At 37.7% G+C, this 16,077-nt stretch overlaps 1 protein-coding gene across 1 annotated transcript; it reads right to left on the minus strand.

Moving 5' to 3' along the window:
* Positions 1-2,560: 2,560 nt before the first annotated feature.
* On the minus strand, positions 2,561-9,976 carry bcl2l12 (BCL2 like 12). The gene is made up of 8 exons (XM_023349404.1): positions 9,828-9,976; positions 7,957-8,128; positions 6,262-6,421; positions 5,042-5,258; positions 4,620-4,736; positions 3,994-4,067; positions 3,441-3,704; positions 2,561-3,212 (listed from the first exon to the last, which is right to left on the minus strand). Exons 2-8 carry the CDS (start codon positions 8,124-8,126, stop codon positions 3,171-3,173), a joined length of 1,044 nt encoding a protein of 347 aa, XP_023205172.1. The 5' UTR covers positions 8,127-8,128; positions 9,828-9,976; the 3' UTR covers positions 2,561-3,170.
* Between the last annotated feature and the right edge of the window lie 6,101 nt (positions 9,977-16,077).

Here is a 16,077-nt window from a genome sequence, read left to right on the forward strand (position 1 = left end):
CCCAAACACTTCCACTAGATGGTGATACGTACAATGATTGCTTGTAGATTCAGCTATTTAGATCCACTCTTCTCTTTAGGTCACCAGGTCGCTGCCTGTACCAAACAACAAACAGGGACGTCTGAGATGTTTAACTGTGGAATCTAAAACATTTTACAAGTTAAAGATGTGGATAAATTCTCCTTTTAAGACATTTTCTAGAGGATGAATTTAACATATCCAAAATAATGGACTGGTACAATACAGAAAAACTAAGCACAAGAGTCAAGTCATCAATATAATCTTTGGCGTTTATAAAAGACAGATAAGAGTTCAGCATTTAGTCAGTGACAGAGGTTGGACATTATCTACAGTACATGATCCTCCACATCAGCAGTTTCACTGGCAATAAATAAATACACAAAACATTTTCTACTCTGCCTTATATGACGAAGGTAAACTGCAATAAAAAAACACAAAGATAATTCAACAAACATCAGTTTCCCTTATTCACTTTAGTGCATTCCAGAATGTAGGTTGTAGAGGCGCTGCAGCCTCCTGCTGCTGTTTAACCCGAACACAGCAGGCTCAGTGCTGAACGCAGCAAACACTACAGGAAATAAACACTTATTCACATTATTTACCATACATTATTATTAAACATAATGTAAACAAAACATAGTACAGTATAGACAACTGTAGTTTACTTGTTTCATGTACCACTATGATTATATTTGACGGTAAAAGACATTTCCCCCTCGATTATGACTAAAAGAACTCTTAATGAACAGATTTATTATAAAAAACATCTTTACAGTAAACATGCTTCACAAATTCCTGATCCAATAACCCTGAATATTTTTGCATTATGAAAAGGTTAGTTTTATTTTTTATTATAAAAAAACACACACAAAAAAAAACAATTTTGATAATAAAGTAGTAATCATATTACAGTACTGGCAGTAGCAGCTGACATTTGGGGAATGAACATCACAAGATTGATAATATTGTTTAACATAAACATATGAACAGTACAGGAGAAGCTTTTTAACTCATCTGCTCACACTGAGGAGTCTGTGGCTATATTTGAACCCATACTGTAAATGCTAACTGATTTTCACATCTTTAAAAATAATATCATTTCAGACTTATGGGTTGACCATCAGTGATTTGCACTTAGGCAAGTAAATATCAGCAATCACTGAATTTTGCCAAACATTTCATGTTTCCAACTTTTTTCCCAAAGACATTTCCGGAGAAGCTGTTTATATTCAGAGATGGGGTCATTCTGAATCACATCGTTTTCATTTTTAAATGCATCAATGCAACCAGTGGCAGAAAGAGGCTTTGGAATTATTGCACTCTCTAGAATGTCGAGGTGCTCCTCGGTCAGAGCATGTTTAGCATACATGACCAGCTCTGGCTGGTGAAGACGGCTGCAGAGTCCTGGGCCGGTTCCAGGATTATAATACGTTTAGTCTTACTGTTTGAAAACCACTAAACTTTCCCCTCTAGACTACTTTCACTGCTGCTGCAGTTTTTTCTTCAGCTGTTTGAAAAATAAAGCAACCCTTCCAACCCCCTCAGGCCTGACTGACTGCTCACTTATTATGAGCTGTTTTCTTTGTGTTCCTCTATAAAGAGCAACAACAGATAAGAGGAAAAATATTCTGCATAATAATCACTTGAAATAAATTCATTGGACTCTACTATTTTTCTGCTTGACCTGACATGCTGATCAATAACTGATCAATGTTATAAATTACATTAGTGCAACTGAAATAGGGTATGCTTGTTAGCACTACAAGACATAAGTGTTACTTCTCTGTTATAGAAAAAAGACATTAGATCATTTTATCGATTTTGTTCTAAATTTGTGCTTAAATACTGAAATACAATGAAACTTTTTTTTATCATTCTGTGAGAATCTCAGACCGGTTCTTTTTTTTTTGTGCACAGATTAAAGTGAGCATTTTGCATGTGGTGCCGTTTGTAAAGCTACACAGTTAAAAATGAATCATTTGACTTATTTAACCTGTCATACAAGAAAAGAAAATGAGGATTGATTTTTTAAAAATTAATATATTTAATAATTCACTATTCATTTATAAATGCAAGAGTTTCAAACTAAATATTTAGTTGGTTAACTAAATAGCTAATAAGCTAATTAACTAATATAAAAATACACTTGTGGAGAACTGGAAGTAGACTACCAAAATAAAAGCTGGGTGTTCAGACCTTGTATAAAACTCCTGCTGGTGAGGCTGAATCCTTCAAAGCCGACTCTTCACTGCAATCAGTGATGAAGACATGACATGAGAAACAGTTGAAGTGAATCAGTATCACCAGCATTAGTTTATACGAGGTCTGCAAGACCCCGCTTTTATTTTGGTAGTCCACTATTCAGTTGTCAGCAAGTGAATTTGCGTGTTAGCTAAATATTTAGCTCTAAGTTACCGTAAATATTTAGCTTCAAACTAAATATTTCATACATGTAGCCCTGAACTAAATATTCTGTTTTCTAACTAAATATTTAGCTAAATATGTAGCTAGCTAACTAAATGTTTAGCTTTGAACTAAATATTTAGCTGGCTAACTAAGTATTTAGCTTGCTAATTAAATATTTAGTTTGAAACTGTGACATTTATAAACGAATGTTGAAATTGTGAAATTATGACTTTCAACAATGAATCAATGTTGTTAATTTTTGTGTGTAACTTTTGAAATGGCACCCCATAATCTTTAGCATTTTTCCATGAGCTTTGTCAGTTTAAAATATAACTTAGTAAAGTAGCTTCTCCTGTAGCTCTACTATTTACAATAAAAGCTGCTGTAAAACATCTCATGTCTCACTATGGAATTTAATAATCCAAGAGGTAAAATACAAGTAGTTGATTTGGTTTTTGTACTTTGTTTTTCCACAACAAAATGGATTTAGCTACTTAGTTTTAGTTTCAAGGACAGCAGGTCCTTGAAAACCGAGGCTAGTAGCAGCAGTGGCAACAGCCTGGTCCCTGGTTGAGTGGTTAAATGTAAAACACAAACTGGAAGCACTCTGGTGCAGCAGGAACCAAACAGACCATGTCTATGTAATGTGACTGGTCAGATTAAACTCTGCTGGTCAGCTCCTCGGACCCTGTTGGACATCATCCAGTTGAGGCTTGGTTCACGATAAACACACATTCAGGACATCAGTCCCACTCCTCAGTCTTTTCTATATTCAGCATCTTTCCCTGCAGATAAAACACAGCCATGTTTGAGCTTTTAGGTCAAAATAGGAAATGCGATTAATCTGCATTATTTAACATTAGCTTGTTTAACATTTTAGATTAATTGTACGTGTTAATGTATTACTGTTCATAGCCCTAACATATAGCCAATATTTATTCCAATCCAATGCAATATATCCAGTTGCAGTGATATTCCATTTTACTGAGATGGACCTGAACAGGACCACTCACCCATCCTCCCTGACTTTTGACCCAGGGGATAAAGTTATCCATGTAGCGCTCTGCAAAGCCCTCAATCCGCTGCGTTCCTGTGGCTGTCACCATGCGGCGGGACACCTCCATGGAGACGGCTATTCGCTGTAGTGTTGGACTGGTCGACGGTTGCAGCGGGGGGGCCTCAGTCACCTGACTCCTGCCGAAGATGTCTAGAATATGCTCGAACGATCTGTATGAAAGACGAGACAGTCTGGCGCGCAGCTCTGGATCCTGCTGGATCTGCAGGGGAAGGTCACAGGTTGACAGCAGTCTGTGTTGTTAACTTCATCTTTGCTGTATTGTACATTAAACTGTCTGTACATGCTTGCTACATTATGGAAGACATGTTCAGGAGGTTGAACCTACAAATGTCCTACATCATTATTTCCTGTTAATTTTAATAAAGATTTCTATGGAAATTCTAATATTACAACTTCACTTGTTTCCCAGCTTAACCAAAGAACTGTTAACATTTGACAAACAAATATATTTTCTACCTTTATGTAACTTATAATGTGATGGAACCTACCTTAGTGTTCATGGCATCTCCTTCTGAACTGAGCAGCTTCACCAGCCGCTGAGCCAAGACTTCATTATCACACTCTGCAGAAACATGGAGACATCAGTTCAGTTCCAGAACCGGACCCTACAGTTCTGACCTCATGTCTGACATGAACCAACTAAAAATGGCCGCCTGTTTCCCTCCACTGCTTCTCACCTTGACAAAGAACTAACATGTGCATGTTAATAATTCATAAATAACACAAAATATAGGCCTTATTTGCCAATTTTACTGTCATGTCTTTGTGCAACGACAATAAAATAAGTCTGAGACTTGTTTGCTTTAGCTATGCAGGGTTTTATACGGAGAGCTTCTACTTCATATCTCTGTTGTTAACAGGTGAAACGGAACTACTGAGTACTTTCAGGAAGGAAGACCGTCTGACTGTCAGAAGAAAGCTAGAGCTTATTAACATACACTGGGTGTATCAGAGAAAAAATACACAAAATTTTATTAAAAATTTTTTAATGAGAAAAAATACACACATGATGAATTAAAACTGATTTATATCACTGAAATAAATGAACTTCTTTATGATTTAACATATGATGCACGTGTACTACATGAGCAGAACTAGGTGTGAGTGTGGTTACCTGGCGGTCGCTTTAGTTTTGGGCTTGGCGTCTTTATCTTGGTGGACTGTTTGATGATGTCTTCCAGCCTCTGAACTATTTCATCATAAAACTCCAGAGGCTGATCGGTTTTTGGAACTATTATAGATACAGATGAAAATTCATTTTCTGCAGACAAGCCTATCATATTAGTTTGCTAAAACAGTCAAACTAAATATCATCTCCAAGAACAATCTTTACAGCCATGACTTCCTTTGAGTAGCAAATGGCTTCTTTGCATTGTGGTGACTTCGCGATGCGAGATCGCTAAGCTGTAATACAATTTAACTTTGCTTTTTTATTTATCTTCTAAGTTCAGTTGTTGTTTCCACAAACACAAAATAATCAGAAGGTTGCAGGTTCTGAGGGAAACGAGTTTCAGAGGTTTGTGAAGTGGAACTCACCAGGAGCGACGGGCTCCTTTGCTGCTGCCGCTTTCTTGCCAGGTGCCAAGTCACTCTGTCTCTGAGGATGAGACTCGTTTTGTTCTTTCTCCTTCTCTTTTTTCTCCTTTAATTTCATTTTGAAAAACGAAGCAATCTTTCTTTTGATTGCTTGCCTTTGCTTCTTCATTTTTTCAACTTCCTCTTCATCTGAAGATGAGGAGGCTGAGACGCTGTCCTGTAAAACACAGTTTTCATATCAACACTGAATATTTATGCTCTATCACCAGAAATACATCATCCTCCACACTGACTGGATGTGAACCTCTCACAGTATGAGCCTTACAGAATACTTCCTTGTTATATCTGTCTAAGGTCCATGTCAATGCTGGTTTTACTCCAAAGACTTTCTCGATTTTGCTGATCAAATAAGCAAAAACATTGTCTTTGAAGAGAACTGCACTGATTTCAACATGTTTAACCCACACCGATGCTATGAGTCTGTACCTTTCAGAAGGTACAGACTGCCAGGCTGCATTGGAACAGTCAAATCAATACTGACTTTGCTGAAATCTCTGAAACAGGTTGAAAACCTGCCTGAAGTAAAACTGGAATTTAGCATTTGGTGAAATTGATCATTACGATTTCCCCTCTAGTCTCGTCTATCATCAAGACTTATCAAAGGCCATAAAAGGCAACCGAAGTCAAGCTAACTAGCTAGACAAACACATGGTCAGCTTGAAGAGCTTGAAAGCAGGACACCTGAAATGTTGCGGCCCAGCAGACATTGCCTTCCAGCAGCCAGCCAATATGTTTAAAGAAATGTTAAATAAAAAAGCAGCTTTATAGTATTGATTATACTGGAATATGACAACAACTGTAACTGCATATATTGTGCAGCTTTAGATGAACTATTAGTGGAGGAGTTAAACTGATGTCTTCAAGTAAAAACATGTTTTTACGATTAGTTTGAAGAGTCACAATCAAATATTCCTTTTTTTAAATAAAAAAGCAGAAGTATGGGTACAACTTTTGTGACTGTGACAAATTATAATAATTCCTAAAGGTGATTAAATCCACTAGGACTCTCCGTAGCCTTAAGAAAACCCTTTATTACTGAAGATGCAACAGAAACATGAATTTCTTTTTTTTTTAAACTAAAGCAATGACTTTTACTGAGGATGAACACAAAGACAGTCTAATTAAGGACTAAATGTGAAATGAAAGCCATAGATCCTTACTTCTGCTGGTTGGGACTGTTTGGGCTTGCTGCTCCGGCCCAGTGAGCCTTTCCCACGGATAATGGACCTCTTCATCAGGTCTTTGATTCCAGTCTTCTTGTCGTCTTCTTTTTCCGCTTGAGCGTCTGCTCCGTCCTTTCGTTTAGACTGTGGCGACGAGCTAGTATGAAAAATACATGTTTTGAATAATCAGCTTAGTTCAGAAATTACATGTAAAAATTCCTTCAAATTTTAATTCAGAAAAATGGAATTCAAACTAAGAAAAGCAATACTGGTGTACAGTGCATGGCAAAAGTATCATAACTCTTGTAATTTTTCATATTTGGCCTTGTTATAATGGAACTATTGAATTAAGCTTCACACCACGTCACTAAAAGAAATAGATCATAATAATATCCACATAAACCAGGTTTGGTCAGACAACCCTCGGAAGATTTCTGACAGGAGTCAAAAAATCCATCACTGCTGCACAATGGCTGCTGGAAACAGAAAATGGGTTTGTTAGATTTTTACATGTTGAAAAGTGCCTCTCCTCTAAACTTGCAAATATATATGTTTGAAAAAAAGTTGCATTTGTGAAGAAAAAACAGTTTTTGTGCTGAATTATGGTGCTTCTGAGTCTGCTTCGGGGTCAAAGGTGTTTGCTTGTATCACTGTGCATCTGTTTGAGGCCATTTTCACTGAGTTGGTAGGGCGTGGCCAGCACCAGCTTATTTGCAGAATCATGATGTAGTCCTAAAACATCGCATTTCTAAATGAGCTCAAAACAGGCAGAACTGATTGGGTGAAATCTCAACATCTGAGAATGATTTTGTATGTTAAATGCAGGGTTACCCCCATAAGCCTGGCAGGCCACCAGGCTTTACTTGTGCCCCCACCAGGCTTAGCATTTCTTATTTATTTAAGTTTTTTTAAAATATCTGCATTTTTTTCAGACTTTATACTTGGTGTTCAAATATTAATCTTCCAATCTTCCAGTAACACATAATTATCAAGTAATATTTTCATTTTTCCTGCGACCTTTAAACATGTTTTAACTCAAAAACACGGCAGGCGGCTGAATGAATGACTGCACTAGAACCCAACCAGTTAGCTTAGCACGTTTTCTGGGCGAAACCTTGAAATGTATTGAACATTTTCTGTAAAGTTCACAGACTTATGCTAGTTTGTTCAAGGAAGCAGTGGACCGTTAAAGTACACATAGCATTATCCAAACTTTTGCTTTTATTTTTAAAATATTTCAACTTTAACTCTTTCACTCGGAACTAAAGGTGTAGGTCTTTTTAATACTGGAGTCTTGAGTGTCAATAAATATATCATAACTTCTTAATTGAAATCATATCACATCTTTGAATAGTCTAGGGAAGAAAAAAATCCCCAACAATAACATTTTGCTCACAAGCATTTCAACTTTCAATCAGAAAACTCCAAACAAGAGATTTTTTTTATTTTTTTCCAAAAAAAAAACAGAGACATGCTGAAAAATAAAACTAAAAAAAAGAGAAAATTGTAACATAAAAATATTAACAATATATTTTTCTAAAAACACACACACTTAAAAGCACTGACAGTAAAAGTATGCAGAATAAAAATGTGAAAATAAATTAAAATGGAATGAAAATAATTAAAAATGGAATTACATCATAAAACATTGCTCAAACACCAATGTAGAGCTTTTTTAAACGCCAGCATTACCTGTGCCTGCTATGGTCATCATAGGCTCCTGCTACCCTGCCAGGCCTGTCTTTGTGGGGGGTGGAGATGGTTCGTTCAAGAAAAGCCTGGAGGACTCGATGCGTCTCAGTCTTGATCTCAATCAGAGAGACGGACGAGACGGAACATCTACGATCTGCAGGCTCCGACATCCCTGACAGGAAAGCAGACAGAAAGCAGCGAGCTTCAAACACATGAGAAGTAAAACTATAACTCTGTAATTTTAAAATTACAAAACAGTCAGAAATAGCTCCATCACAGTGAGGAAATTAATGGACTCTTTATTGAAATAATTGCAGAATTAGTCTACCATCATTTAGTTTTCGTTTTCCCCCAGGACAATTCACACTGGCAAAGTGGAGCAAGGTGGAGCTTCCCCTCTCCACCCTGTGCAGGAGGCTGTGTTTCACCTCCATCCACACCGTTTACACTGTTTACACACCTTGAATTAATAAAGGAGCTACTTCAATCTTTGTTTTATAAACTCTGTGCTCCTTTATTTCTTGGTCTGAGATCAAGTCTTAGTTTTTATCTCATGTAAAGGCAGAGTGAGCTCCAGACTGCAGCTGATTCCTTCAGAAATTCAGTATGAGCAGGTTTTAATCACTTTCAAGTATTTGTCTTAACGTGTAAATGCTTATTTATATGTGTAATAGGGTTGATATTACCCTATTACACATATAAATATTTGTATTTATTTAGAGGGTATAAATATTTATTGTGTATTGTTTGATCAATTTTCAAAATAATACATATCAGCCTTTATCAGATATATAGATGGATTAAATTATCAAAATATAATTGCTTATAGATATTAACAGATATTAATGTGAAGATGTTTTTGTAATGTAACCCCAAAGATAAAACAGTACAGGTGTAGATTCCTAAACTACAGTGAATCAGGCTTAGACGTAGATGAGATGTCGTCCATTTGATATCAAAATGTTTATTTCACTCGTTAGAAACTTGAGACTTTACTAGGAAAGTATGACTTGTACGGCTCTGTCTTTCTGACAACTTAAAACTTTAATTATAGGGTTAATGATGGATATGCCTTATTTAATTATGGGAATTCTAACTGAAAAACCTGAGTCATCATGCCATAATATTTTTTGTTATTAAACTGTCTGTGTCTGTCTATGCAATAGTTTCATGTTTAAAGTCTTCAGAGACGTTTCCCTTTGTGTGGAACATAACTCAACATATTGGGACTGCTTTAGGACAGAATATCTCAGCTGATAAGTGAGCAGTGCTGCTGTCCTTTCCGGATGGACCATCTCAAGACGGAAATCAGGTCTGAGGAAACCATGTTCTCTGGCTGTTTAATTAAATCTAATTAAATTCAACCTAGCGAGCGGCAGCCATGACGAGCGTGTTTCACTTCGTCAGTCAGATGAAGTGAAACACGCTATCACTGGTCATAATGTTATGCTTGAATGGTGTAAAACAGAGCATATAGCAAGTACAAGAACAGAGACCTGAGCCTTCATTCATTTCAATGGAAGCCCCGGAAAGAACCGAGAGCAGCCGAGTCGGTTTCGGCTGAACACCGGGCTGCTAGTGAAGAAACTAAATAACTCTACAACAAGGAAATGCTCTCCAGAAATCTGTCTTTACCTCACAGAAAGGAGCACTAACAGCCGTAACAGCTCAATACATTTACTAATGTTACATCTTATTGAAAGCAGCTATGAGTTTCACTGGACCGAACTTCTAGTTTGGGACACAGAATCTCAGTGACTCAGGACGAAACTTTTCCCACACAGACTGTTGGTAATAACTTCATAATAACATTGCTGTAATTAGTCTGTGTCTGAAATGAAGGAAAACTGCACCGAAACCACCCAACTTACCCGCTTGTGTTTCGGTTGTCGAACAGCGTCCAACTGAGATTTGTTGTTGTTGTTGTCCTGACTCCGGGAGTCTGTCTGCGCAGCTTAACAGGACAGCTCGGTAAAATGAGGAGCTATTCTGGAAGAGCCAATCAGGTGTCTCTTCCTGATACCGCTGAGAAATGGAATGTGTAGTCTGTGTCTTTGTGTCTTTCGTTTTTTAGTTTTTTACTTTCGTTTGTTTTTCACATGTCAATACACGAATAATGTGCTAATTTATGTGTGTTGTATTTGTGTCTCCTTCAGCCTTAAACACCAATACAGCAACGATAGCAAAAAGGAAGAACTTTCTACAATTGTAAGGTTTATAAATTGTGTACAAATTTAGGTTTTATGGTATGCGTAGTTTTTCACTACCATTTCAATGTTGGCTACACCTTTAATAAATAATAATGGTGGGAATTAGTGTGGTTTTGTATGCATGACAACAACAGCAGCTCTTTAATTTATTGGGGTTCTAAGCCGTTCAGTGGTTTATAAACGAACATTATTTTCAAGTCTATTCTTTGACCTCCGGGGTCAGTGGGAGGACTTTGGAACTGGGTGATGTTCTCTGTGTTCCTGGTTTTAGTCACAACGCCAGCAGCAGCTTTTTGGATCAGTTGCAGCTGGAGGGTTGATATTTTTAGGCAGATCTGTGAAGACACTGTTGCAGTAAACAGTGCGACTAAAGATAAACACATGCATGAGTTTCTCTAGATGTTGCTGAGACATTAGACAAACTTATTTGTCTGTGACCAGTTATGACTTTCTGCATGAAATGTTATATTTTTCTCATAAATAATATTCAAGCCTAGCCTATGTATGGTGATGGTATGGAAAAAAACTAGAGTTTGCCTCACAGACTGGCTTTATTTATCCATTGTTTTTCTTTCTGTATGAAACAGATGGCAACACATGTGGAATGTGTCAGAACAGGATATTCCAACAAAATATGAGCATCTGATAAAGCTGCAGCAGCTGATAGCTGGGGTCATGTTTATAAGGCGGCTGCTACGAAACTCAAACCAGCTTCTTTATGCCCATTGTCTCTGCTCCCAACACATCAGCTGTGAGGAAGCTGTTGGATGCTCTCTTGCTGTCATGATGAAGATAATCAGTGTGTTTCACTTTACCTGTCAGGTTCTCTGACAATCCAGAAACTTCAGGTTTGGTATGTGCATGCGTCTCTGTTGGCCTGTGATGAACTGGTGACCTGTCCAGGGTGTAACCCATCTCTCACCCAATCACCACTTGAGAGATGCACCATCACTCCTATGCCCTGACCCCTTCCTCTCTGCCCCCAATCTTGCAAGTACAAGCGGGCGATGGATGTTATTATTTATATGTTAAAGTGCCAGTTTTATGTGTTGTCAAGACGCATGGTGCCATTTTATATCACAATTAAATAACCATGTTAACTTCAGTTGTCATAAAAATGCTATTCATATCAAATATGACTTTGTAATTTAACCCCTTGAAATTGAGCCTCTGTCTCTTTAAAAACTCCTGCTCTCGTTAAAACTCCACTTTCAGGAAGTCATCACAACATTCCTACTCTCTTAACCCTTTAACAATGTTTTTTTTTTTTTTTACCAGCGTTTAACTGAGATGTAGGTCCTATAATGAGCTCAGCAGTTCCACCAGTTGTTTGCTAATTGCTGCTGGCTAGTCTGAAGGAGCTGAGTGGAGGAGGGCTGCTCTGTGAGGCAAACCCTGGGAAGTTTAGAAACTGCAGCTGTGAGGAGGAGCTGGCACTCGGTCCACCCCGATGTTTTCCCATGGAGATTAAAGAATTTCTCAAACATGCATGAAAGAATCACAACAACACTTCAAGTTTTTGATGAGGGAATGATGGACAGTTTTTAAAAAGTCAATTTTATATAAAACTTTCCCTTTAAATTTTGTGATCAGAATGATAAGGTTTACCTAGTTTACCCAAGCGAGATTCCAAGCTCTATAGCAGTCTGAAATCATGATGGTCTAAGCAAGACATTCACTAACATCCTCCTAAATCAATTTCATATTCATATTTGATCAATGACATGCAGAAAACTCCCCTCTATTCTGGTGCATACTGAAAACTTTTACAACATTTTGTAAGAAAAAGAACATTAATGCAACAGAGATTTTATAAACACCAGTTTAAGAATTTATTCAAATGCTTTTCAGTCGACTTCATGCTACACCACATGTCATAAATGTCATACATGTCACAGTCATGAAATTACAAAATTATTTGTTCTGAGCAACAGATTCCCTTGAAAATCACCAAAAATAAAGAAAAGCAACAGCAGGACAGATTCATCAGTTCAAATAGGTTCTGATGTTTAGAGTTAGGGGCTGATGATCTTTATTTCATGTGGAAATGATGGAGGAGAGCAAGGCGGCAGTCTTTGGCACAGCGCCTCCCAAACCTGTCCAGCGTCAATAAAATCAAGGCACTGGTACAAGGATTGGGAGTGACCAGACCAAGAATGAGGAACATTGACCAAAACAAAAAACAGAAAAAAAGAAGAAAAAAAAACTCACAAATGCCAGTAGAGTAGATGATGAAATGTTTATCAGGTTGGGGAAAAGTTCTGTTGATGCTGAGCTCTGAGTCCTAGTCAAAGTCTTGTACTGCATACCCTCCCTTCTCTGCAGCACACTCCTGTGCTGATCTGCTTGCAAATAAAGAGTGCTAGAGTTGAAAAATAGACCATTTCAGTTGAATTGTTGAAATACATCAGACCTTAACCCTAACACAAGTAGAACAAAGTGAGAAAACTTGTAACAAAACTCTAAATATATTAGGAAAATCTAAAATATATTTTTTAAAAACATCTCGTTCTGTTTTCTAAGGTAAATACTGAGCTCAGTTCTTCGTGAAGCTGTTTTGTGCATGCTTACCTTCTGCAACACAAAGCCATTTCCTGCCTGCCTGAAACTTGTTGCCTCCCTCCAGCTCTAAGTCATCTCCAGCTGAACCATCCTGTGCATCGATCCGTCCTCTGCCACATCTCACCCTCTTGTCCCCAGATCCTGACTCCGGTCCCTCTATCTATCTGCTCCCCTGCAAAAAAAATAAAAAAATCACAGTCCCTCAGAGGTGTGGCCAATAAGGAACCAGGCAGCAGGGTGAGGCGCTTCCTCTGTGACAGGAAACTAACAACAAACACCCAGAGACCACAAGAGCAGGAGAAGGGGGAGGGGAATGAGATGAAGAGATGCTGAAGTTTGATGACTCTGAGTACAGTTAGAGTTCACAGATGGGTCAGGGTCAAAAAAAATACCACTCTAGTTGATGTTTGAATTCAAATTAATCTTAAAGGACAATTGGAGTTGATATAGTGAAGTCTGACTGTGAGCTGAAGATTACTACCACCTGATAGTTCCCTCTTTTTCTCACCAGAGGTCTCTTCCAGAAATCCCACAAGTCAGCTTGTTTAGAGCTGATGCAGAATTTGATAGAGCATCACGGGTGTCTCCAATGACCAGGACCTTATCTTTGGAGATGTAAAGGTCTCATTCAATGTTAATGAACACAAACTGCTCCTATAAATAAATAAATAAATTCCATCATGAACATGTATATTATTATTGACAGTGCATTCCAGTTTCAGTGTCAGATGAGTAAGTGCGGTGATTTTTTTCCATGCTATATTCCATAATAATAACTATAGATTAACTCGTTCATTGTTACAAGTCCTCTTCATAATCCTCTGCAAGTATTACAAAGATGATCTAGTGAACAAGATCCTTCAAGTAATTTCCCTTAGAAGAATAAACTTCAACACCAGTCAGTGGGAAAGTAAAGCTGGAACATTGACAACTGAAAGCAGTGATCGGTTATTCATTTTACCATGCATCAATGTTTAAATGTTAGTCAATGGGTCAATGATGTCCTCATGACAGTTAAGGTGTTGAAAAGACCCATCCTTAAAGGTATGTTTGTTGATTTAACAGAATCTTACTTCAAACATCTTAAATGTTTGTTAAGAAACAAACATTTCTAATTGATGTGATACCATGTAAGAAAAAAAACTGATGCATGAACCCATTTTCAAGTCTGTGTCTTGAAAGAAAATCTTCAACCATTTTAGATACAGAAGTTCTTGAATTCACCTTATTTGTTATGGTTGAAATGTTAAAGTAAGGCAGGAAAACATGTTCTTTAACATCTAGCTGCCAACGTTTTTAAATGGGATAGAAGTCCCTTCACCATTTTTGTAATTTTGTATTTTTTGTCATTTCCTCCCCAGGAGAGCTATCTGCTGATCAAAGTTTCATACCCACCAGGTGACCCTTGCTACCAGCAGAGAGATCAATGGCAAATCACAAACATTTGTGGTGATCCAGGCAGATTACAGCTTTTGCTCATTTATGAGTGGTAAAGTTTCACAAAAATCAAAAGATGCAGAACTTCAAACAGGATTAAACACGGATTCATTCTTGTCACTGTTGGCTTCTGCTTCTACATGCACACCACGATCCATCAACCCCTTCAACCTATCTCTACCTTGAACCATTCAAAATCTGTGAAAACTGTCAAAAATTGCCTATATGCCAAAAATATTTATTAATCTCCTCTGATCATCTGGATTCTTGCTCCTCTCATGTTGTGATTGGCCCAAACAAACACAATTCAAACCTACCAGTCGTTTTTCTCTGCGCACATTTTGAAGGTCTTGCATTTAATAAAATGTTGCGATGGAAACCTATGTTTCATTACCCATTTGTGTTTTACAGTCAGTATACACTTGTATGATGTTTTTAGGACTTTTTTGAGTTTTCATTATGTAAAACACTTTGAACTGCCTGGTTGTTGAAATACTAATAAACCTGATTGATTGGTTAGTGAAAGACATACATCATTGGATAGCAATAAAGATGCACCTATTTGAAACATGCAACTGGAGTTAGTTTATGGTTTTTAACATGGGGTGGAAAAAAAACAACCATAAGACGTTATCGTCACGAGGCGCAAAATAACTTTGTTTACTTCATATTAATCAAAGTCTTATTTTAACATGTCGATACAGTTAATTAGAACTCGGTTCTAAGATAGTGTACAGTGAAACCAATGGAGTTGGGTTATTTCTGATCAAACTGTCATGCCATGTGTGGTTAATCAAAAGTCTGTCACAAATCAGATCAACACATTTAAAGGAATACAAACCTTAGAAAGATCAGATGAATTGTAGAAATGTGTCTTTTACTGGTATATCTCAGTTAATCATATTTGTGCTACGCACCAAGAAGATGTCTTGTACATGCAGTGATAAAGTCCTCAAGTTCAAAGCGTGCAGATAAAGAGAAGTGGTCTTGAGTTAACTGCTGGGTGGGGCATCCACGGGGGATAGCTGTTTATGTAAGAAGTCTGATTCAACTTATTATCTTGTTTAGCATCAGCTTTGCCATTCTTACCAGCTCATTAACTCCAAACTGCATTTCCAAAGCAGTGAAACAGTCTTAGAATGTCAGACCTTATATGGTCCAGTCTGGACCTGGTGCAACGGTGGCCGCAGGGCAACAAGGGAGTTTATCTGTGTGAGGAGATGAGACTCTTCCTGGGTTTAGTTTGTTATGATCCATCAGTCCTGCTTGACTGCGTTATTGTTGTTCTCTACATATTCTTGTCTTTTTGACTGTTCTCAACATAGATTCCCTTAATATAGCAGAAAAAAGGCAACAAATCACTTTTTCTTTCCTACTTGCTTGATTTTTTTATTTCCTTTCTTTCCTCTTTCTTTCTGTCTGTCTTTCTACTCTTTTTATCTCTTTCTTTCAGAGCAGGTTGTTCTGCAGAAAGAGTTGCCCTTGCTTTCCTGTTTTTGGCATGTAGGCTCTGTCAGGTTTTTAGCCATCCGACTGAGTGAATGCGGTGGCTTTGAAACGATTGTATGGATCTGCAAACAGGAAGCTCAGTCAGACAGACAGGAAATGCTGCTGAATAAAACAAGACTTATAAGGGAAAGTCAGGCACTGCGACCATCACAGCCGCTTCAGCACAATACCGGTTTTCTCACCACCAACCTGTGACTCACATTTTCTTGATTTCCAGCAGGTGTTCGTTATGTAGTGATGGAGCAGCATCTCCTTTGCCCAGCTAGTCAGTTCAATCACAGCAGTGGCATCTTTAAGTCCCTCTCAACACATGCAGCAGGTTGGAAGATGTTCTTAAATGACATTATGTTATCGGTGCCTTTTCAAAGTATTCATACCTGCTGCACTTTTTTACATTCAAACT

The sequence above is a fragment of the Xiphophorus maculatus genome, chromosome 16 (assembly GCF_002775205.1).
Source record: "Xiphophorus maculatus strain JP 163 A chromosome 16, X_maculatus-5.0-male, whole genome shotgun sequence".
NCBI lineage: Eukaryota > Metazoa > Chordata > Actinopteri > Cyprinodontiformes > Poeciliidae > Xiphophorus > Xiphophorus maculatus.

What these genes read in the sequence shown, in the direction of transcription:
- bcl2l12 (XM_023349404.1), bottom strand. Translation starts at nt 8,126, where the DNA reads ATGTCGGAGCCTGCAGATCGTAGATGTTCCGTCTCGTCCGTCTCTCTG. An exon ending in AACAGTCCCAACCAGCAGAA is followed by an intron (nt 5,259 to 6,261) that starts GTAAGGATCTAT and finishes TGTGTTTTACAG; the next exon opens with GACAGCGTCTCAGCCTCCTC. An exon ending in TCAAAAGTCAGGGAGGATGG is followed by an intron (nt 3,213 to 3,440) that starts GTGAGTGGTCCT and finishes TTTTATCTGCAG; the next exon opens with GGAAAGATGCTGAATATAGA.